Source organism: Leucoraja erinacea, chromosome 4 (genome assembly GCF_028641065.1).
Source record: "Leucoraja erinacea ecotype New England chromosome 4, Leri_hhj_1, whole genome shotgun sequence".
NCBI lineage: Eukaryota > Metazoa > Chordata > Chondrichthyes > Rajiformes > Rajidae > Leucoraja > Leucoraja erinaceus.
This window is the reverse complement of record NC_073380.1, coordinates 17,912,445-17,935,656: the sequence shown is the minus strand read 5'-3', so window position 1 is coordinate 17,935,656 and position 23,212 is coordinate 17,912,445. Positions and strand designations below refer to the sequence as shown.

The following is a 23,212-nucleotide window of genomic DNA, read 5'->3' as shown; positions in this document are numbered from 1 at the left end:
CCCCACCTCCCCAGTTCGGTCGGAGCGCTGGCAAAATCCCTGAGCACCGACGCCCCTTAAATCTCCCAAGTGCCAGCCCCAAAGGCAAAGATGGTTCTCTTATCTCTCTCTCTCTCTCTCTCTCATACCTCGCATACAAAACAGCTAACTCAAACGACCTTACATCAAGATAAATAGGAGAGGAAGTGCACAGCCTAGCGTTAGATACTAGACGAGTGCGTCTGCTCCACAGAGCAGGCGTAAATCTAACTACACCACAGGAAAGCAATTTTAATTAAGCAGTAAAGCATTACCATAGGGCGGGCGAATTAGCAAGCCACGCGTGATGAATCAAAGAGATCTTTATTGATGAATCAAAGAGAACACACACGCGAATTGGGTTTGGTTGACCTGGGGCTCACTACTTGTACTAGGGCACACTCCTAAGCCTTGTGACAATCCCTTCCTGCCATTACCCAGTCACGAGACCCTACACCCGACTGCCGAGGGTTCGCATAATAAGTGGCCTCACCATCGGATGGCGCCACAAACCGCTTAAATTATCAACACAGCCCAACGCTGCCAGGCTAGTGAAATACAGTTTCTACTGAATGTGGATCACTTTTGCACCATCATAAAGACTAAATATCGCAAGTCGAAGCATTGTAATTTGAGGAACATCTGTACTCTGTGATCACCAGAGGGCACGCTTACAGACAGATCCTAGATCTGATACAACAGCGTGCGTGTGGGTGGGCGTGTTGCATGTGCTGTTGCTGCCACGCACGAGTGATTCACCTGTCATCCAATCACTGGCCCCCTTATGCGCATCAGTTGTACGTTATATTTTGCCAATTCCTGCCAAAACAAAAAGTTCAAGTAACGTCTGGTGTTGTTCGGTCGGTTTGGCATGTGTAAATATGGATGAATCTGCAAAAATGAACAGACTGTGCAGCTGTAACAAGCAATGGGAAGCAGAAAGGACGTGGGTTAAGCCCATCAGCGGTGACTCGCCGAAGGTCTTCTGTACTTTATGTCGTCAGGAATTTGTCCCATATTTTTACCTTTTGTCCCTTATTTGGGAGTGGGAAAGTTGGCAACCCTAGATGAGAGGGACGTGGTGTCTAAGGAAGGCGACGGAAGAAGGCCCACAACAGCCTGGGGCTTGCCTGGAACATGCACCACTCATAAATACTAGAGCATGGATTTTGAAAAAGGCACTAAAACATGGCCCCCCTTGCATGTGGGCTAAGTCGACTATTCCTGTACACTTGCTAATCGAGGATCGGGGGTATGCCAATACTCTACAGGACTGTTTGTAAGAAAAAGAATATCACTGTGTTAGCACCTCACATGTGACAATAAAACCACATTGAACCACTGAAGCGACCAGGAAGGCTTTGGCAGTCTGGTCTGGTGGTGTAGGTCGGTAAATTATAGACAATAGACAATCGGTGCAGGTGTAGGCCATTCGGCCCTTCGAGCCAACACCGCCATTCAATCAGTACCCCGTTCCTGCCTTAACCCCATATCCCCTGACTCCACTATCTTTAAGAGCCCTATCTAGCTCTCTCTTGAAAGTATCCAGAGAACCGGCATCCAGCGCCCTCTGAGGCAGAGAATTCCGCAGACTCACAACTCTCTGTGAGGAAAAGTGTTTCCTCGTCTCCGTTCTAAATGGCTTACCCCTTATTCTTAAACTGTGGCCCCTGGTTCGGACTCCCCCAACATTGGGAACATGTTTCCTGCCTCTAGCGTGTCCAAACCCTTAACAATATTATATGTTTCAATAAGATTGCCTCTCATCCTTCTAAACTCCAGAGTGTACAAGCCCAGCCGCTCCATTCCCTCAGCATATGACAGTCCCACCATCCCGGGAATTAACCTTGTAAACCTACGCTGCACTCCCTCAATAGCAAGAATGTCCTTCCTCAAATTAGGAGACCAAAACTGCACACAATACTCCAGGTGTGGTCTCACTAGGGCTCTGTACAACTGTAATTGAAATTCGTCCACTATAATTGAAATCTGTCCTAAAGAAGCCCACAATTACAAGGATTTACTCTATGTAATATAGGATCTTATGCATTTTTGGGAGTAGTAATAAGGAGTAAGACATACACAATGGATTATAGTGCCTAAAGAAGTTACCAGGAACAAGACTGCACAACCATGCTCTCGTCGTCTATGAAAGGCCACCACCAGCACAGGTTTATAAAACATTGGTTAGGCCTCAGATGGAGTACTGTGTGCAGTTCTGATGGCTACTTACTGAAGAGTGTGGAGAGGATATTTATCTGGATGATTCTTGAAATGAAGTATTTCAGTTTGAGGAAAGAGGGGAAAGGTTGCATTTGTTTCCCCTCGAAGTGCAGGAGCATAGATAAGTAGTAGGAAATAGTAGGAACATTTTTCCCCACAGCAGAGGTGCGTAGATTTAGCAAAAGAGGCAAGAGTTTTAGAGGGGAAGATTCTGAGGATGAATCTTCAAATGTGGTTGGAATCTGGAATGCATTGCATATGAGGGTGGAGGCAGGTACTTTCACAACATTGAAGCATCCCGACCAGCACTTTAATCAGCAACACATGATGGCCACGGTGGCTCAGCAGTAGAGTTGCTGCCTTACAACACTGGCGGCGCCGAATACCCGGGTTCAATCCCGACTAAGGGTGCTGTCTGTACGGAGTTTGTACGTCCTCCCCGTGTCCCGGTGGGTTTTCTCCGAGATTTTCGGTTCCCTCCCACACTCCAAAGACATACAGGTATGTACATTAATTGGCTTGGTGTATGTGTATGTTGGCCCTAGTGTGTGTAGGATAGTGTTAATGTGCGGGGATCGCTGGGCAGTGCAGACTTGGTGGGCCGAAGGGCCTGTTTCCATGCTGTATCTTTAAACTAAATTAGAACATAGAAGGGTGTAGACCACACACAGGTAATTGGAATGAATAGCATGGACACAGTAGGCCAAAGGGCCTGTTTCTGGGCTGAATAACTATGGTTCTTGATTCTAATTTTACATCCAAGACACTTAGATCAGTTTTATCTCACTGACTCAAGTATTCATTCAATATATCAACACCAGTAATAGAAGTAAAGAAATCAGAACTATTCTAAAAAGTAGCATCCCATGCATGCTTCACCAGTGGTTTGATACATCTATGGAAAAATGCAAACATGTAGCCAAATATACACATATTAAAAGGCTATCAGCTGTTGAAAGAATAATATCGACCTTCTTTCCATTGGAGAAGATTAAATATTTTTGCAACTGATTCTCTCACCAATTCAATACACCTATAAAAGCAAAAGTAAAATTTAACAGCTCTGCCAGAAGGTGAATTTATTTCACACATCGTAATTCAGCATGAAAAGAGGGAAGAGGTGAGACGTGTTTGCTCCTGGACAATACATTCAGATTCAGATTCAGATTCAATTTTAATTGTCATTGTCAGTGTACAGTACAGAGACAACGAAATGCATTTAGCATCTCCCTTGAAGAGCGACATAGCAACAACTAATGATGGCAGGGACGGGCTTCTGTGGGTTGGTAACTCGTAACTCGTAACTCCTCATAAAATACAGATCAAACTTCAAACACTGGTAAGTTCTCGTTAATAACCTTACTATATGTGAACGATTTGAATTTTAAAAGTCACCGAGGTACGTTGTTGAGTAGAGTGACAGCCGCCGGGTACGTCACCGAGGTACGTTGTTGAGTAGAGTGACAGCCGCCGGAAAGAAGCTGTTCCTCGACTTGCTGGTTCGGCAACGGAGAGACCTGTAGTGCCTCCCGGATGGTAGGAGGGTAAACAGTCCATGGTTGGGGTGAGAGCAGTCCTTGGCGATGCTGAGCGCCCTCCGCAGACAGCGCTTGCTTTGGACAGACTCAATGGAGGGGAGCGTGGAACCGGTGATGCGTTGGGCAATTTTCACCACCCTCTGCAATGCCTTCCGGTCGGAGACAGAGCAGTTGCCATACCATACTGTGATGCAGTTGCCGATTCAAATCTGATTCGTGATCATTCAAATCTGCTTATATCTTCAAGAAAAAACAGAAGGCACGTGGTGCATTATCTTCAAATGCCTACATAACTTTGATTTTTTCAAGGTTTCATTCAGCAGCATTTCATCACAAATGTCACTGCTGTCTGTAATTACCTTTTCTGTACTAAATGAAGGAAAAGTCAACTCTAAGTAAGTAAACTTTGTAAAGACAAGAGTAGTCTTCCACGTCCTCGAGCAAACTGTGCCATTCAAAAGTGTCTTGATGGATTTGATCCTTGCCTCATCTATTTTTTCTGCCTTGTATTTTTGCACTTAATCTGTTTATTTATTGTGTATATGGGGTGGAAGATCGCAACCTTCATGTCGTACGCCCTATTTCAACAAATGCAATCAACCTGGCGTGCACAATCAAATAAGATCAAATAGAGCAAGTTGTCTTACAACTTTAGGCTATGCACGCCATACGCAAGAAGAAGAAGATTGTTTATATATGGTCTATGGTCTATAGACATACTGAACTTTTATCTCCCGTTCTGTATTATGTTTACATATCCTGTTGTGCTGCAGCAAATAAGAATTTCATTGTCCTATCTGGGACACTTGATAATAAAACACTCGACTCTTGACTAGACTTTTGATTCCGCATGTCTCATTTTCTATCTCTGCAACATGCTGTATTGGCAGCATTCTGGAGAACTCCAAAGATTCACAACCCTTTAAAAGGAAGAAATTGCTCCTCATCTCAACAACTTCTTATCCTGGGATTGTACACTTCTCATTTATCTCATCTGCAGAAAGTATAGATAGAGGCGGTGTAATCTTTCCTTATAAGATAATGCTTTGAAACTTGAAATCAATCCAGTCAACCTTCTCTCCACTAAGTCCAAGGAAGTTTATTCTCCTTTAAATAGGGGGAGTAAAACTGTACTGCACAGTTGTGACAGATCTTCCCTATTGATTTGAGCCTTTACTGGAGTTCTTTCTCTGTGTTTTCCTTTTGTTGAAATGCTAAATGTGGCAGCCGCATAATCATTGCATGAAAACCAAGAAATGTTTGCCTGAAGGTCTGCGGACATCAACATTTGATTTGCGGAACTGGTTGATTGAGCGTTTATCAAAATCAGTGAGAAGCTTGAGTGAAAAATAAAAGACTAATCTAGATTCATGTTCAATACAGACAAATAATGACATTTCATCTAACCTGCAGTAATAAAAATCTTCAACTAACAGAAAGATCATTTGACTCAATCCCCACTTAACTCTCCATATGTCACATGAAATACTTTCACAGCCACATTGCTGTGGATGTGTGACTTGCAGTTCATTTCTGATCCACATATTTTCAATGGTATTGCCACATTAAAAACCCACTATATGTTGTGATCTACGAGGTGTAAATTGTGAAGCAATGTTCTGCAATACACATGAAGATTTGTTTCTGCCCAGCAGAGGGCAATGTAGTACTATTGATAAATCGCGATTTAACAAAAAAATATGCAGATGTATGGCTGGAAATTCTCTCAGTGAAATATAGATGTCAAATATCTTTTATGCTAGGCCACTGGAGAACAACTTTCTGGCATGCATTATTTGAAGTAGAACTACAGTGACAGGTAATGAGGGGGCAGGTGCAACAGATTGGAAAAGTATGGAAAAGGAGCAGAGAGGTTCTACTGCAGTTGTACAGGGTCTTGGTGAGACCACACCTGGAGTATTGCGTACAGTTTTGGTCTCCAAATCTGAGGAAAGACATTCTTGCCATAGAGGGAGTACATAGAAGGTTCACCAGACTGATTCCTGGGCATTGTGTCAGGACTTTCATATGAAGAAAGGCTGGATAGACTCGGCTTGTATTCGTTAGAATTTAGAAGATTGAGGGGAGGATCTTATAGAAACTTACAAAATTCTTAAGGGGTTGGAAAGGCTAGATGCAGGAAGATTGTTCCTGATGTTGGGGAAGTCCAGAACAAGGGGTCACAGTTTAAGGATAAGGGGGAAATCTTTTAGGACCGAGATGAGAAAAACATTTTTCACACAGAGAGTGGTGAATCTCTGGAATTCTCTGCCACAGAAGGTAGTTGAGGCCAGTTCATTGGCTATATTTAAGAGGGAGTTAGATGTGGCCCTTGTGGCTAATGGGATCAGGGGATGTGGAGAGAAGGCAGGTACAGGATACCGAGTTGGATGATCAGCCATGATCATATTGAATGGCGGTGCAGGCTCAAAGGGCCGAATGGCCTACTCCTGCACCTATTTTCTATGTTTCTATTGATAAAGTTAAAGGGAAGGAGAGCACAGCAGTGGTTACTGAAGTCTCCAGAAAAATAAATAGGACAGGAAGTTTAGTAAGAGTAAAGGGCTTGTCCCACTTGGGCGACCTAATCCACGAGTTCTGGCGAGTATGCCCTCGACTTATACTCGCAGCATGATCGACATGAGGTAGTAGCAGGTCTTCGTAACTCTCCTTCAAGCTCGATAGTGATCTCCGTGTACTCGAGGCCTCAGCTAGGTCGCGGCGTTTTTTTCAATATGTTAATAAATGCCCGCGTGTAAAAAAAGGTCGCCATGGAAAAAATCTATACTTTTTTTACTCGTAGGTTTAGTCGTAGTAGGTCGTAGTAGGTTGGCATGTTAGTCGTAGATAATCGAGGGTAGTCGAAGGTAGTCGAGGGTAGTCGTAGATAGTCTTCATCTTAGTCGAAAGGGAGGTCGAAGGAGATCGTCTTCACACTCCACTATTCGGTGTCCAATTTTCCCGAAGTTAGTCATAGCTAGTCTTCAACATAGTCGAAGGAGGTCGAAGGAGGTCTTCTACATAGTCGAAGGAGGTCTTCTACACAGCCGAACGAGGTCTTTAACACAGTCGAACGAGGTCTTTAACATGTCATTTCTCAAACTCTTCTTAACTCGCCAATTAGGTCGCCCAAGTGGGACACCAGGCAACATGGGGAGCATTATGAAAAGAAGGGTGGTGAATAGAAGACTGAGCAAGCAAGCAAGTTTATTTGTATAGTACATTTCATCAACAAGCCAATTCAAAGTGCTTTACACAAAGCATTAAAAAGCAATCAAAAGCAATTAAAAACAGTCATTAAAAAGAATAGAAAATAAATACAAGCTAAAATAGAATAAGACAAGTATAAAATATAAAGAATAAAAGTTACAGTGCAGTGTAAGAAATGAATAATTATTAAATTTAATTAAAAGCAAGCAGCATCAAACAGAAAAGTCTGATGGAAGTGGCAGGAGAAAGGAACTGGGTGGAAGGGGTGGAGGGATGTTGGCGTAGAATGAAAGGTGTGCATGGGTTTACCTAAAATTGGAGAATGCAATGTTCCTGCGTGAGCAGGGCTTCTGTACACCCCTAACTCGTGGCCTCATTACCATGCTCATTGCTCCGTCTTCACTTCGAGCAATCGTGGATCAGAGGGGCTATTTTGTTTCTTCAAGGAAGCTTTGAGCACAACCTTGATTTGTTTTGCAGTATCTTGTGTCTCTAACTTCAAAGTTTCTCATTCTCAATGATAACTACTTCCACCACCTCAATAGGTAATGTGACCCAATTGCCTTCAAGCCTTGAATGTGTGGTTCTTGGATCGGACTAGCCACTACACCTCTTTAATGGCTGATTGGATATCTTACCATTGGAGTTTGCATCCAAGCAAAATTTTAGAAATGGGCCCCTTCAATGCATTCTTCCATGCTGACCATGATGCCGATCCAAGCTCATCTTATTTGCTCACATTAGGCTGCAATCCCTCTATCAGCACAGTGGAGCAGCAGTAGAGTTGCTGCCTAAAGCCCCTGTCCCATGTTGCGAGTTCACCCAAGAGCTCTCCCGAGTTTAAGAAAAAAATCAAACTCGTGGTACTTCATCACGAGTATTTTTTTACTCTTGGAAATTTTTCACACTGTTGAAAAAACTTCACGAGTTTCCGCGTTTCCCGCGTACCTGCTGTTAGCATTACGAGCCGCTATGGGACATCCACGAGCTCCGACGTACCCGCTACGTACTTACCACGAGATTGATTTTTTTTTCAACTCGGGAGAGCTCTTGGGTAAACTTGCATCGTGGGACAGGGACAGGAAGGAACAGTTTCATTCCCAGAGCTATAGCGGCTCTGAACCGGCCCTGCTGAGTGCCCCCCCCACTCCCCATGGACTGTTCTCGGGGTATCTAAATCTAAATTTTATTAGTTATTTAAGTTATGATATCGGATGGAAGCTGCATACCAAATCTCGTTGCGCTTATATGCAATGACAATAAAATATATTATTATTATTATTATTATTACAGCGCTTGCAGCACCAGAGACCCGGGTTCGATCTCGACCACGGATGCGGTCTGTACAGAGTGTGTCCGTTCTCCCCGTGAACTGCGTGGGTTTTCTCCGAGATCTTCAGTTTCCTCCCACACTCCAAAGACGTAAAAGTTTGTAAATCAATGAAATACTAGTGGAAAAATGCACCGAATTGCTAATAAAATGCCTTGTTAAACCACAACTTTATTGGGCTTCTGGTATCGGTCTTCTGATGAGGTCAGTTAATTTCTTAGAGTCACAGAGTATGGAAACAGGCCTTTCATCCCAACTTGTCCACGCCATCCACTTATATGCTTCTCACCTACCCACATTTGGCCCATATCTCTATAAACCTAGCCTATCCATGTGCCTGTCCAAATGTTTTTTAAACGTTGTGACAGTACCTGCCGCAACTACCTTCTCCAGCAGCTCATTCCGTATACCTACCACACTTTGCGTAAAAAAAAGTTGCCCCTCGAGTTCCTATTAAACTTTTCCCACCTCACCTTAAACCTATGGTTCTGGTTCCCCTATTCTGGATAAAAGATTCTGCATTTACTCAATCTCACACTTCTGGCACTGAGTGGTCAGAGAGCTTGTTTGCACTTCTGATGGCATTTGCCATTTCTTGAAGGCGCAAGAGAGTTCAGATGTTGGAATCTTGAGCAAAAAACAAATTGCTGGACAAATTCAGCAGGCCTGGCAGCGACTATGGACAGACAGCATTTCGGTTGGGAGTCGGGACCCTTCTTCAAGCCTAGAGTGGAGGGGAGATAGCTAGTAGAAAGAAGCGAGGGGAAGAGGTGGGCATGTGCTGGAAAGTGATAGGTGGATCCAACTAAGGAGGTGGAAAATGATAAGAAAGGAAGGCGAGAAGTGAAATGTAGAATAAGAGGAAGGGTTTTTATGAGGGTGTTGGTATTCAGAGTAACAAACCATTGATATAGGGATAGTATTTTGAATCCCACAAAGGCAGCGGGGAAATTTAAATTAAAGACGTTAAATGGAAAAGCTAACATCAGGAACAGTGTCCGCATAACTATCGGACCTTTGTAAAAATCACCTGGTTCACTAATGTGTTTCAGGAAGGAATAGTTTCCACCCTTACCTGAATTTCACTCCAGACCAACTAATGTGGTTGGGATGTGTAGGAAGGAACTGCAGATGCTGGTTTAAACCAAAGATAGACACAAAATGCTGGAGTAACTTAGCGGGATAGGCAGCATCTCTGGAGACGTTTTGGGTCGAGGGTCTGAAGAAGGATCTCTCCAGGGAAGGTGCCTGTCCAACCAGTGTGGTTGACTCCTCACTCCCTTCTCAGTCACAAGACAACTACAGACTGACAATAAAGTTAGGGATGCCCTCATCCCATGACCAAAAAATGCAATAGACTAGCTAATGCATTTCATATTAATCACGCTTAAAAAACTGGTCCTGCTTCAGTGTATTAAATTACATTGTATCTGAATTGCATAAATCTACCTACTCACGTGGCTCAAAGAACCTCTTGCATAAAATTTTCTAGTGGGCTTAATTGCTATTGTAATAGAATGGTTGTTTCGTCCCTTTCAACTGATGCATTTGGGTTTTAAAGGAGCAGCAATATTTTATTTTCTCTCCTGCTCGACAGCCCTCAAACAGAGAAGTGCTCTAAAAGAGCCGACTGATATCTGCCACCAGCAAGCCAGGTTCTTTTAAGATTGACTCACGCCTGTATTGCAGAAATTCAATTTTGCACATATCGAGGAAAATCTAGTCCACCTGAAAGCTTCTATCAGTTTTGCAGGGAAAAGCGTTCCTTAGTCATCTTCAACTCAGTTACAACACTGCAACCTTTGTCTGAGACTCTGAATTCCTGTCTCATCCTAGTAAGGTGTTGCTCATATAATACATGAAATGCTCCAGGAACACTCCAGTATTTCAAAGAACAGGGAAATTCTTCCTAGTATCCTGGCTAATATCTATCCATCAACCAGCATCATAAAAATAAACTGTTAGGTCATTAACTCATGCCATGGGACATTTCCATTCTTGTCAAATAGATTTTCGACCATCTATTTTATCCACCGACATGCAGTTAAATGCAACACTCTTGCTTGATCTCCGTTTGCAGCCTGGAATTATTTAAAGGGAAGAAATCAAAACGGATAGTTTTTTGCAACCTCTGGCCACCAAAACCAGATGCAGAACTTTTGCATTTAATAATCTCACCATCTGGAACCACTGCTTCTCTGGCAGTTCAAGGAAGCTGAGCTTCCTGAATGGGGCCTCATGCATCTCCTACTCCCATTTTCAAAGGTTATCCAATCTGACTCAATTAAATTTCAAGATAGAAAAATAAAGAAGGTCTCCCCTGCTCTTCGCATTACAAGATAAGTGAATATAAAAGGATCTTATAAAGCAAGAGAGAAATTGGGACCCCATGGTGTAGGTCCACTGAAAAAGTGTGAGATGAATCAAAAGCACAATTTGTTGGTAACCTGCTCTGAATCTCCCCTACCATCTTGTCACAAAGCAATATGCTTCACTTCCAGACCAACTCATAGTCAACTAGGGATAGGCAAAATGATTTTTTGTTTAAGAAGGAACTGCAGATGCTGGAAAATCGAAGGTACACAAAAATGCTGGAGAAACTCAGCGGGTGCAGCAGCATCTATGGTGCGAAGGAGATAGGCAACGTTTCGGGCCGAAACCCTTCTTCAGACAAAAAAGATGCCACCTTTCCCCAATTCTGTCTACATTGCAGGAACAAATAAAAAAACATATATTTTGTGTTGGAAGGAATTGCAGATGCTGGTTTAAACCGAATATAGTCACAAAAAGCTGGAGTAACTCAGTGAGTCATGCAGTATCTCTGGAGAATACGTCGAGACCTTTCTTCAGACTCGACGTTTCGAGTTGAAACCTTTCTGAAGACCTGAAACGTCATCTAGTCCTTTTCTCCAGTGATTGGGCTGACCCGCTGTGTTACTCCAGCTTTTTATGTCTATCTTCAAAAAAAAATCTTTATTTGGCTGATAGATTTGGGAAGGCAATCAGGTGTTGTTGTAGCCTGGAGGGGGTTTGATTCCCTCAATACATCAACAGCTTGGACTCCTTCCAGAAACCAGCAGGCAAGCGAAGGATGAGCTCTGGGGATCATACTCAAAGTGATGAAAAAGAACATGTAGACACAAAGGATTGGGATTTTGACGGGAGGGAGGCTCAAGATACATGAATGGGTCCCGTTGGAGAATGCTCAGTCGTTCCTCCTGAACCACACCAATGACAGTCTGCTTATTGCTATCTCTTGGTGATGTGGTGAATCCGTGGAGTTCTTGGAGGGTGGTGAATCTTTGCCACAGAAGGCTGTGGACGCCAAGGCACATTTATAAGGCAGAGATAGATAAATTCTTAATTAGTAGTCAGGGGTTATGGAGAGAAGATAAACACAAAATGCTGGAGTAACTCAGCGAGACAGGCAGCATCTCTGGATAGGAGTGGGTGACGTTTCGGATCGAGACCCTTCTTCAGACCTTCTTCTGTATTCTTGGTGTAAACCAACATCTGCAGTTCCTTCCTACGCCTTTGTACTTCTGTCAGCTGCAATCTTACTCCATTGACAGCCAAGTCGATGGATATGTTTAAGGCAGAGATAGATTCTTGATTAGTACGGGTGTCAGAGGTTATGGGGAGAAGGCAGGAGAATGGGGTTAGGAGGGAGAAGTAGATCAGCCATGACTGAATAGCGCAGTAGACTTGATGGTCCGATTAGCCTAATTCTGCTCCTATCACTTGGGACCTTGTGAAGAGCAAAGATACTAGAGGAGCTTTGGTGAAGAACATGCCTCACCGCCCAATACAAATACTCAGAGGTGAACGTCCACACATACTGTGACGTGTGCGCGCTCCTTGATGGTCTGCGCGGTGACGTGGTGCGCCGCGCGTTCCCCGATGGTCTGCGCGGTGACGTGGTGCGCCGCGCGTTCCCCGATGGTCTGCGCGGTGACGTGGTGCGCCGCGCGTTCCCCGATGGTCTGCGCCGTGACGTGACGCGGCGCGCGTTACCTGACGGTCTGCGCCGTGACGTGAGCGCGGCGCGCGTTACCTGACGGTCTGCGCCGTGACGTGTGAGCGCTGTGACGTACCCCCCCCCTCCGCCAGTGCCGCCGCCGCCGCCGCCGGGACAATGTGGCGGCTGAAAGCGAACCAGAGCGATGATGTGTTTGACGAGGAGGCCGATGAACTGCGGTTGTCGAGGAACGAGTGGAATACCTGCATGGGGCACAGACTGAAGGTAGGGAGATGGAGGAGGAGGAGAAGGGTGGAGGACGACGACGACGAGGGAGGGGAGAGGGGGATGGAGGAGAGGAGGATGGAGGAGGAGGATGGGGAGAGGGGAGGATGGAGGGGAGGAGGATGGAGGCGAGGAGGAGGAGGATGAGGAGGATGGGGGAGAGGAGGAGATGGAGGAGGAGGAGAGGAGGATGGAGGAGGAGGAGGATGAGGGCGGAGGAGGATGGAGGAGATGAGGAGGAGAGAGGATGGAGGAGAGGAGGAGAGGAGGATGGAGGAGAGGAGGATGGAGGAGAGGAGGAGAGGAGGATGGAGGAGAGGAGGATGGGGGAGAGGAGGATGGAGGAGAGGAGGATGGAGGAGAGGAGGATGGGGGAGAGGAGGATGGAGGAGAGGAGGATGGAGGAGAGGAGGATGGAGGAGAGGAGGGAGGATGGAGGCGAGGAGGAGAGGAGGATGGAGGAGAGGAGGATGGAGGAGAGGAGGGAGGAGGAGGAGGAGGATGGAGGGGAGAGGAGGATGGAGGAGAGGAGGATGGAGGAGAGGACGATGGAGGAGAGGAGGATGGAGGAGAGGAGGTTGGAGGAGAGGAGGGAGGAGAGGAGGAGAGGAGGATGGAGGAGAGGAGGATGGAGGCGAGGAGGATGGAGGAGAGGAGTTGGAGGCGAGGAGGATGGAGGCGAGGAGGATGGAGGAGAGGAGGATGGAGGAGAGGAGGATGGAGGCGAGGCATTCTCCCCAAACAGTCTGAAGAAGGGTCCCCATTCCTACTCTCCAGAGCTGCTGCCTGACCCGCTGAGTTACTCCAGCATTTTGTGTCTACCTTTGGATTTAGCACGTATTCACTTGGCACTTTCAAATTAATACTCATTAACAAGTAGGATTTTGGCAAAAGTTAAATATTTGTTCTCGCCCCTAGTCTAATTCTGGGGTTGCCACCAATTTGAATCGTGTCCAATTATTTATTTATGCTGATGCGTCATTGAAATGTTCAGGGTGCACTTCATTTGGTTGTTGGAGTCTGGCAAAATCAGTTAACTTTGATCAGTTAAATGGATCAAATGTGTGTCTTTTGGTCTCTTAAGTACAACTAAATGAAAATATAGTAACATGAATATTTAAATTTGTATTGCTAAATTAACTCCTTAAAATAAACAACATTCCTTTTACTAAATACGTAAGATAGTTATTATTTCAGTGGGAAACTGTGTGTCTGATCTCAATGCATCCATATAATATGGATGTTACCAACAGAAACTGCATGTGACCGGGACCGATTGGCAAATTGTTGCTTTACAGTAAGTATTTTTGTCAGAATATTTTTCAAATGATTTATGTCACATTACAAGCGTGGCGAGTAATTTAAAAAAAATGCCTTTACTACCATTGAAATGCCTCGGATAGCTGGCGATTCAACTGGCCAATGCCATGCAAGAAACTCTGTGATCTCACTTGGACCATATCTCTCCAAATCTTTCCTGTCCAAATGTATTTTAAATGTTGTTGTGGAAGTTTCAATTATGTCTGGGGGGGGGGGGGGGGGGGGGAGGGGGAGACGGGGGGGGGGGGGGGGGGGCAGGCACATGGATAGGCTAGGTTTATAGAGATATGGGCCAAATGCGGGTAGGTGAGAAGCGTACAAGTGGATGGCGTGGGCAAATTGGACTGAAGGGCCTGTTTCCACTGTGATATTAGTGAAAAATATGGAATATGGGCTTTCCTTCTCCTGATTTTCTGCCCCTCTTTCTGTTCCACCCTTATTTCTTCTCATTCTTCACCAAGCTCTTGCTCCCACCTAAGTGAAATGATATAGGAGTCACTCAATTTTCTATGAGGCTTTTAAACTTCAGTACAATATTGTTATGCACGGCCTTTCAAGTATTGTCATCTTCAAATCCAATGCCCATCTTTCCCTCAACTCCATGTTTGAACTTCATTGATCAGCTCTCTGCCCCGTCTATGGATTTAAACACCCTTATCAATATTGTAAGCCTCTTATCCTGTCTGCAGCTTTGGCTATGGTTCCCATCTCATCCTCTTCCATTTAGATGGAATGGTTTATTCTCAACTAATTCCATTCTCTTCTAAGTTTCAGTTTCTTTCTGCTTTTGCACTGTTAATGTATAGACCTCAAAGCACTCATTCTTCGTCCTGTTTATTAAATATCTGTCTGCTGCCCTGCAGCGACAGCATTTAAAAAATACTGGGAGTTCAATCTTTATGTTGCCATGTAGCTCCATCTCCAGAACGGAGTCTCTGTTCATAAATCTGAGTGGTCTGATGACAAAATTCCTGTCTGAAATCTAGTTCTATGTGAGAATATATATTTTTTAAACTAAACATTAGGAAGGCCAAGTTCATTGTCTTGTGTCACAAGCACAGTTCCCCGACTCAATTTTATTCCCTGGTCACTTTGAGGCAGAACATTCAGAACCTTGACATCTTATTTGACCAGACATTAAAATTTCATATCATTTCATTGAATGTTTTCTGTCTGGTCTCTCATCATCCACCCTCCATGCACCTGAATATCATTTTCTATAGCACTAATTTAAATTGAATCCTGCTATCTGTCATTTCTATGGTTATTGGCTTCTAGTCCACCAATAATTTGATTTTTTTTCCATTAAATTCTATTCCAAAGGTTCATATTATATCTTTGATATTTCCTCCCGTTAACAACTTCCCAGATCATTATTCTCAAATACTAACCTTTTACAGTTGAACTTTCTAATCTTTTTTGTCAGCTGTGCCTTCAGCTTTCTAGGAACTGGGCATCTAGCTTCTACTTTTCTTTCTGAGAAGACGCTTCGTAAAAATTACCTGGGGCTGATTCTAACGGCAGTGCTTATGATCTACCTGGACATCCCCACAAATATCTCAGTTTAGCCACTGGTAATGTCGGCAATGGCACCCCTGTGTGCTGTTAAATTTTAAGATCAATATTTTAAAATGTTCGAAGTCAAGAATATGTATTTGTCCAATGCCCCGCATATGAACCGGTGCAATAAAATGGTTACTTGCTGCTGCTTTGCAGGCGTTCTAGACACCACAACAACTAAAACAAATACAAAATTAGTTACCAGTTATTCTAAGTAAACCAAACCATGCAAAAGCCAAGTTCCGAACAAATACTGATTGTAAAAAAAAACATTAATGAACAAACACTAACACTGATAGGTGACGTTTCGGGTTATGGCTCTTCTTCAGACCCTTCTTCTCGACCCAAAACATCACCTCTTCCTTTTCTCCAGAGATGCTGTCTGACCCGCTGAGTTACTCACTTCTGACCTGCTGACTTTTTGTGTCTACCTTCGATCAGCATCTGCTGTTCCTTCCCACACTAACATTGATACTTTGACAGCTGGTAATGTGTGACTAGGATCTCTGGTTGTCAGAACTGTTCTATGTGTGCAGCCATTGTCAGTGCTGAGACGGCCCCAGTGCTGTAATCAGCCACATTGAAGCAGAGAGCCCAGTGGAGGACTGTGCAAGGGCCACGTTGCAACAAACAGCATGACTCAGCAGATGGTGACTCAATGATTGAGCCAATAGTGGATCTGCCCCTTTATCCCTACAAAACACCCTGGGATGTTTCTCTGCGTTAAAACTGTGATTTGGATGCAAGTTGTTGGTAGAAGGGCCATGTCGAATTTAAATTTGATCTACTTTAATAATAATAATATATTTTATTGTCATTGCACATATGTGCAACGAGATTTGGTATGCAGCTTCCATCCGATGTCATACTTGACAGAATCTGAATTTTCTAGATATTTTTATATCCATTCTCTTAAGTTACAGGTCCAATAATAAAATGATAACCACTTTTCTCTCCAATGAGCTAAAATTATATTATTTATTGATTGATTGCTAGGTAGAGAATGTGTGGGTTCATCGTGCATTGCTATCAAATGTAGACACGCGGCAGTAAATTCAGTCATTACTTCCAACTGTTTCTTTCTAGGAAGGTTATCGGGATGGGATTAATGCTGGCAAAGAATCCACTTTACAGCAAGGATTCAATAAAGGTTATCAAGAGGGTGTAAAGAAGATGTTGATCCCTGGACAGATGAAGGGATTTCTGAGGTAAGTACGCAGAAAGATGTACAGCACTCCTAATAGATTGGCATGATGTTGTTCCATGGCGCTATGGTCCATTCACGCATGGGACACATATCTTTACCAAAGGCTATTTCTCTGAACTTTCTGTGCTGTGCATGAGCTTCCTCACACCCTGTTTTATTGAATTCCGTCAGCATATTCTTTATTAGTCCATGCCTTTTGGGTTTTCTTTTGAATGCATCTTATCCATACGTTCAACCACTTCATGATGTTTTCTAGGAACATATCTTTCGTGCATTGCGAAACGGCGGCACAGGAAATGTGTGCTGACAAAAATATTATTTTTCAAATAATTATTTACAGTTCTCTATATTAGCACTTGTAATATATAGTATTATATATAAATTATGTCCAGATGGAAAATAACTTTTTGTAGAATGTTTAGTTTTTGCACACAAAATACTTTTGAGAATTAATCTGTCGCTTTTTAATTTTTACAGCGCATTGCTGTCGTGGTGTCACCTCAACAGAAATGATCCTAACCTCGTGGCCAAAGTAAATCAGCTCCTTGATGTTGCTACCCAGCAGGAGGAACTTATTTTTAGAAATTTGAGTTCACCCCCTAGGGAAACTAGTGTTGGTGATGTGATGGAATGCATTGAGGATATGGGTTTGGCCACTGGACCAGAACAGCCAGATATGGATAATTCCAATGATGCTCAAACTGAAAACGACTGCCACAGTGCCAGTGATATCAGAAGGCATGATCTTCGAATGAACAGTCCTGGTCTAGTACACCGTGGATGCTGTAGGACTGCATCAGGAATTGATGAAACAGAAATGGTTAAGCAGCTCTATCAAGACTGTGTTCTCTTATTGAAAGACTATGAAATACCAATAGATATGGCACCGCATTTTCAGTTGCAACCATAACTGTGTCAGTAATTGAGTGCAATGCCTTCTGGGTATTTTTTGTTAAATGGAAATAGTTGAGAATGCTAACTATCTGCTGAGATATGTTTAAAAATTTAATAAAGTATTTGATTATGCTGTGTGCAAGAAGATAAGAAAAAGCCCTTCTGTCATGTTTACTCTTAATCTTTACTTATCCTTTGTAACAGCCCATCCCCAGTGTCTTTACAAACATATGAATGGTAAATAGGTGCAGGATCCTCTGTTGCTATTCCATAATTACAGCTGATCTAACTAATTTCAACTTTATTATCTACCTGCAATGCTTATTCATCAACCCTCCTGCTTATCAAGAATCTATCTACCATCTGTTTCTGTCTTTCATATGTTCTCAGCCTCTGCTTCCACCACCTTTTGCGGAAGAAAGAACCAAAATGTCATTTTCAAAGAGGAAAAAAAATCACCTCTTAAATGCGAATAATTTATTACTACAACATTCTCCCACGTGGAACCAACTCCTTAGGATTTCATGTGTTTGAATCGATAGCTGGATGGCCAACCCATTCTTCATAAAACAATGTTCCCATGTGGGATATGAGTAAACTTTCTGAATTGCATTCAAATAGTTGACATCCTTTCTTTTAAAAAAAAGAGACCAATACAATATTGTACTCCAGATATAATGTTACAGAGACACAAGGAAGTGCAGATGTTGGAATCTTGAGCAAAACACTTAAGTGCTAGAATATGAGGTGCTGTTCTTCCGGTTTGCATGTTTGCATCTGGCAACGGAAGAGGACAAGGACAGAAAGGTCAGTGTGGGAATGGGAAGGGGAGTTAAATGGTTAGGAACAGGGAAAGTTAACCGTAATCAGGTAACTGATAGGTTACCAGAGTATTATTTAATTGCAATAAACCTTTGTCTTTTATATTCAATTCTCTCTTCGCCGCAAAAGAACCTTGTCAGCTTGCGAATTGTGAATTGCTCTGCCCAGGACTAGAAGGCTCTGCAGAGAGTAGTGCATTCGGCCGAACTCACTATGGGAACTTCACTCGCCCCTCTGCTGGCACTATACACAGAGCCAATAAGATCATGGGAGACCCCTTCCACCCCTGCAACGGACTGTTCCAGCTGCTACGGCCAGGCAAACGGTAAGGTTAAGGTTGAGAAGGAGGTTCTTCCCAGAGGCTATTAGGACTAAACTCCAATCTCATCAGGGACTAACTTTACAGTACCATTCTACTGTTTTTTTAATTGCTGTTTTTTTTCCCTTTTTCCTTCTGCCCACAATATGTAAAAGAATATGTGAATCTGTTTGTAGTTTGTTTGTTTTTTGCACAAAGTCCGCGAGCATTGCCACTTTTCATTTCACTGCACATCTTGTATGTGTATGTGACGAATAAACTTGACTTGACTAATTACTTGCCGTACCTGGATATTAGCTTATTGCAAATCATGTAATGATACCCTGAACCTTCTGCATTTCTTCCACCACCTCAGGACACATAAAGTTGTTTGGTTAGACCTGTCCTATGATAATTTGCCTGTGCTAACATAAGCCAAGAAATGCCTAACTATATATTTACATTCACAACAACATGATCACCCCATTCTTTGAATATCCATCATGGATTGATTAAATAAAATTTGTTCTCAGTGACACTTTTGTAGTCTTGATTCATAAGATGCCACGACTTCCTAATACTCAGCCTCACTAATAATCTGTTTTCTACATGAATCAGATCCCTTTTAATCAACAACTACCAGGGTCCGTCATCATGACGTCGCTTGCCGAGAGCTTAAACTCTGAAATGCCCTCCCAAACCTTCTCCATCTCTTAAGATGCTCTTAAAAAATTAACTCCAGTATTTCCCTGATGTCAAATTTTACTTGATATGAAATGTTTTGATGTTGCTACTGTGAGACGCTTGGTGATGCTTTTCTGCATTATAAGCAGCATTTCATGCAAACAGCTGTTCAATGCCAAGATGTCAAATTAGCTACTTAATTTAATGGATACTTTCAAGAGAGATCTTGATTGGGCTCTTAAAGAACATAATAAGATAGTAGCAGTATTACAAATTCAAGCTTAAAAATCAAGTCTGCAATTTGCCCCATCAGATAAAGCATATCAGGCTATTTCAAAATTACTAAATATCTCAGGAATTAAAAAAGTTATGGCCATTTTCGGCTCGGAAATTAGCATCTTGTTCCCTATATTTTCAACATTACAAAAAAGCTGTGATCTACCACGGCCCATTTCTTTAAGGAAAGATTAAAATTTTTAAATAGCCTAGTATTGAAAAAATCAGATCAAAAAACAAAGGTGAACATGTTCACACTTTTACAAAAGATATTAACGAAAGATTTGTCCAATTCTATCAAAATTTATATGCGGCCAAAACATCAACAGAAATGATAGAAATTACAAACTTCCTTGATAAATGTAATCTTCCGTCACTTAACGTGGCGGAACGTGATGAATTAGGAGTGCAGATTACAATTAAAGAAATCGAAGAGACTATTAATTCATTGAAAAATGGCAAAACCCCAGGCCCAGATGGGTTTAGTAATGAATTTTATTAAAGAATTTATGATGTAATCTCCCCGCGTTTACAAAACCTTTATATACACGCATTTAAAGAACAGACGCTATCACAAACAGCGCCAAAATCGCACAAACCTTAGCCGAATCAACTATTACACTGATACCCAAAAAAGATAAAGATCTGGAAGAGCCAGGATCATACAGAGCAATTGCCCTGTTAAATATAGAACATAAACTATTAGCTAAAACCCTGGCAAGAAGACTAATAAATTAATACATTCTGATCAAACTGGGTTTATAAAAAATTAAAAAAAGTGAAAATCCCAGGGCATAAAAGAACATTTCAGGTCAATGATCATCAGAATTGGGGAAGCCAGTAAACCGTTTGAATTTTGCGGAGAGAAGGGGGTGGAAAGAGCAAATATGATGTCTGTGAAGATTGAGATTGTCTGGGTTCACATTTATCTTTATTGTCATCCAAGAGAGAATGGCTGGAATGTGTTCATTACAGCATTTTTCTCTTTTCTCTTCAGATTTCCAGCAATGTTTTTTTTGTTAGCTTTTCAAATACAGGAGAAACTCAGCAGGTGAGGTGGTAGCTGTGGAGAGAGAAGCTGATTTAACCGATAGGTCATCAAGCTTGACTCTATCTCCAGCACTTTCAGTTTGTTTTTTTCCAGATTTTTGTTTGGTGTCAATAACCTCTTCATCTCAAAATTGAATTCATAAATTTCTGAGATCATTATCTGTTACTAGACTGAGTGGGACGAATTGGGTCCCAGCATCACACGGGAGGGCTGATCCCCCAACGCAATAGCTTTAGCATTTCCAAACCAGCTTTAGCATTTCCAAACCAAAGGCAACACAGCTTTAGCATTTCCAAACCAAAGGCAACACAGCTTCAGCATTTCCAAACCAAAGGCAACACAGCTTTAGCATTTCCAAATCAAAGGCAACACAGATTTAGCATTTCCAAACCACATTAAGGGCACTGACAGGACAGTAAAACCACTCACAGTAATGTAGACATGTGTTCAGTGTTATTCACAGCTCAGATTAAGAGACCTGACCCTCTCGCTCTTGCAGAGACTGATTGAGGCACTCAACACTTCTGAGTTTTATAGTCCCTTCAGGAGAGAGAATCTTAATATTTTTTAAACACTAATATCTCTTATTTTTCATCGATGGGACACTAATGATCTTGTCCTGCACAGCGGAGGGGGACTCTGAGTAAGATGGCCAAAAATCACAGCAGTAAGTGGCAGCGGTTTTTCTAAAATCAATATATAGAACAACAGGAAATGGTCAAGAACAGACTTTTAGTAATATAGATTTTAAATGATATTTTAATTATTGTGCCTCTTGGTGTCTGAAACAGTTTCTTCCTTTTTCAAAATAGTTAATTAATAATATTCCACTTATTCTCTGCTCAATGAGAATGATCCAGAGCTTCTCCTGTCTCTCCCAAAAACTGAAAATGGAAAGATGTAAAGATTTCCACTTTGAACAAAATAAATTTGAACTCCTGCATGCACTATGAATAATTTACATGAGTCTGCAAGTCATAACAACTGGCTGAGAAAGTTTCTAGAGGAAACAGGCATGAAGGTCAGCACTTTTCACATACCTTAGTGAATGGAACAAAGAGGCATTGGAAAAGAGTGCAGCAACCATTATAACCCATTTATAAAAAATGCTATGCAGCACAATATTATACTGAACAAAAAACTGCAAGCAAACTAGGGACAGATCAGTGAGCTTTCAAAAGAGAAGCTTTGCATCTACATATTATCATCAGAACTCTGTTTCAGTCAAACTAAATTAATGTCATTAAAGAGTAGGAAGGAACTGCAGATGCAAGTTTAAACTGAAGATAGACACAAAGTGCTGGAGTAACTCAGCGGGACAGGCAGTATCTCTGGAGAGAAGGAATGGGAGATGATTCAAGTCAAGGCCCTATGCACAGAGTGTTTTATTCAGGGTAAGGGAATCAAGAGGCCAAATGTTTATGGTGAGAGGGATCCTGGTGAGCGTGCACAGCAGAAGCATCCCAGCTAGCCGCGATCATATCTGTCAGCAGGCATGGCTCACCTGCCGAGGTCTGGGAATCCTCCTGGGAATACCTAGTGGGACATGTAGCAGTACCCCGAAAGATGAAAGAATGGATCGCCTGGGCTTATATTCATTGGAATTTAGGATGAGAGGGATTCTTATAGAAACATATAAGGGACTCCTTCTTAAGGGATTGGACAGGCTAGATGCAGGAAAAATGTTCCCCATGTTGGGGGAGTCCAGAACCAGGGGTCACAGTTTAAGAATAAGGGGTAGGCCATTTAGGACTAAGATGAGGAAACAGAAAAATCAGCCAGAGAGTTGTGTCACATTCACATACACCTAGGTGTAGTGAAGTGAAATAATTTTGGCATTTTCCAGCACACAAAAAACGAATACAGACATAACACCAATGAGAGTCTTAACACATAGAACATCCTCCCATAATGGCTCCCACCATGAGGGAAGGCACAAAGTCCAGTCCCCAACCCCAGTTCACCCATAGTCGGGCCCATTGAGGCCTCCACAGTTGCCTCTACGGAGGCCCGATGTTCCTGGCCGTTCTCGCCGGGTGATGTTGCTCCGGCGTCGGGAGAGTCCTCCCAGCGGCCTGGGAACCCTGGAACGGCCGCTACCGCACTGGAGGCCGCGGCTTCCGAAGCCGACAAGGCCGCGCCGGTTGGAGCTCCACAACTGGTGATCTCGTCACAAGATCCCATGTTCCCGATGTTAAGTTCAGCACCTCCGCCCGCAGCTGGTCGCTCCACAGTCCTGCAGCTCCGCGATGTTGTTCCCGGCGGTCTCAGCTCACCAGAGCTCCAGCGCGGTGACCCAGGCAAGGCATCGCCCACTCCACGATAGCGCTCCAGCGCTGTGCCGCCGCCGAAAGCCGTGGTTCTGGATGGTCCCCGACAGGAAACGCCACTCCAGGCCCGCTGGTAGGCCGCGAGGACGGGTCGAAGCTGCAGCCCGGAGAAAAGCTGCCTCTCCGACCAGGTAGGGACCCTGAAAGGTAGTTTCCCCCTTCTCCCCCTCCCCCCCACACATAAAAAAGTCTAGACCTCCAACAAAAC

The 23,212-nt window shown here is 43.1% G+C and overlaps 1 protein-coding gene across 1 annotated transcript; it reads left to right on the top strand.

Annotated features, from left to right (window-relative positions):
- Positions 1-12,402: 12,402 nt before the first annotated feature.
- Positions 12,403-18,958, top strand: otulina (OTU deubiquitinase with linear linkage specificity a). The gene is made up of 3 exons (XM_055633831.1): positions 12,403-12,562; positions 16,529-16,650; positions 17,127-18,958. The coding sequence occupies exons 1-3, from the start codon at positions 12,455-12,457 to the stop codon at positions 17,557-17,559; spliced, it is 663 nt and encodes a 220-aa protein (XP_055489806.1). The 5' UTR covers positions 12,403-12,454; the 3' UTR covers positions 17,560-18,958.
- Positions 18,959-23,212: the final 4,254 nt, after the last annotated feature.

Coding starts and splice junctions, on each gene's coding strand:
- otulina (XM_055633831.1), top strand. CDS start 12,455: ATGTGGCGGCTGAAAGCGAACCAGAGCGATGATGTGTTTGACGAGGAG. Junction 12,563..16,528: donor GCATGGGGCACAGACTGAAG/GTAGGGAGATGG, acceptor GTTTCTTTCTAG/GAAGGTTATCGGGATGGGAT. Junction 16,651..17,126: donor CAGATGAAGGGATTTCTGAG/GTAAGTACGCAG, acceptor TAATTTTTACAG/CGCATTGCTGTCGTGGTGTC.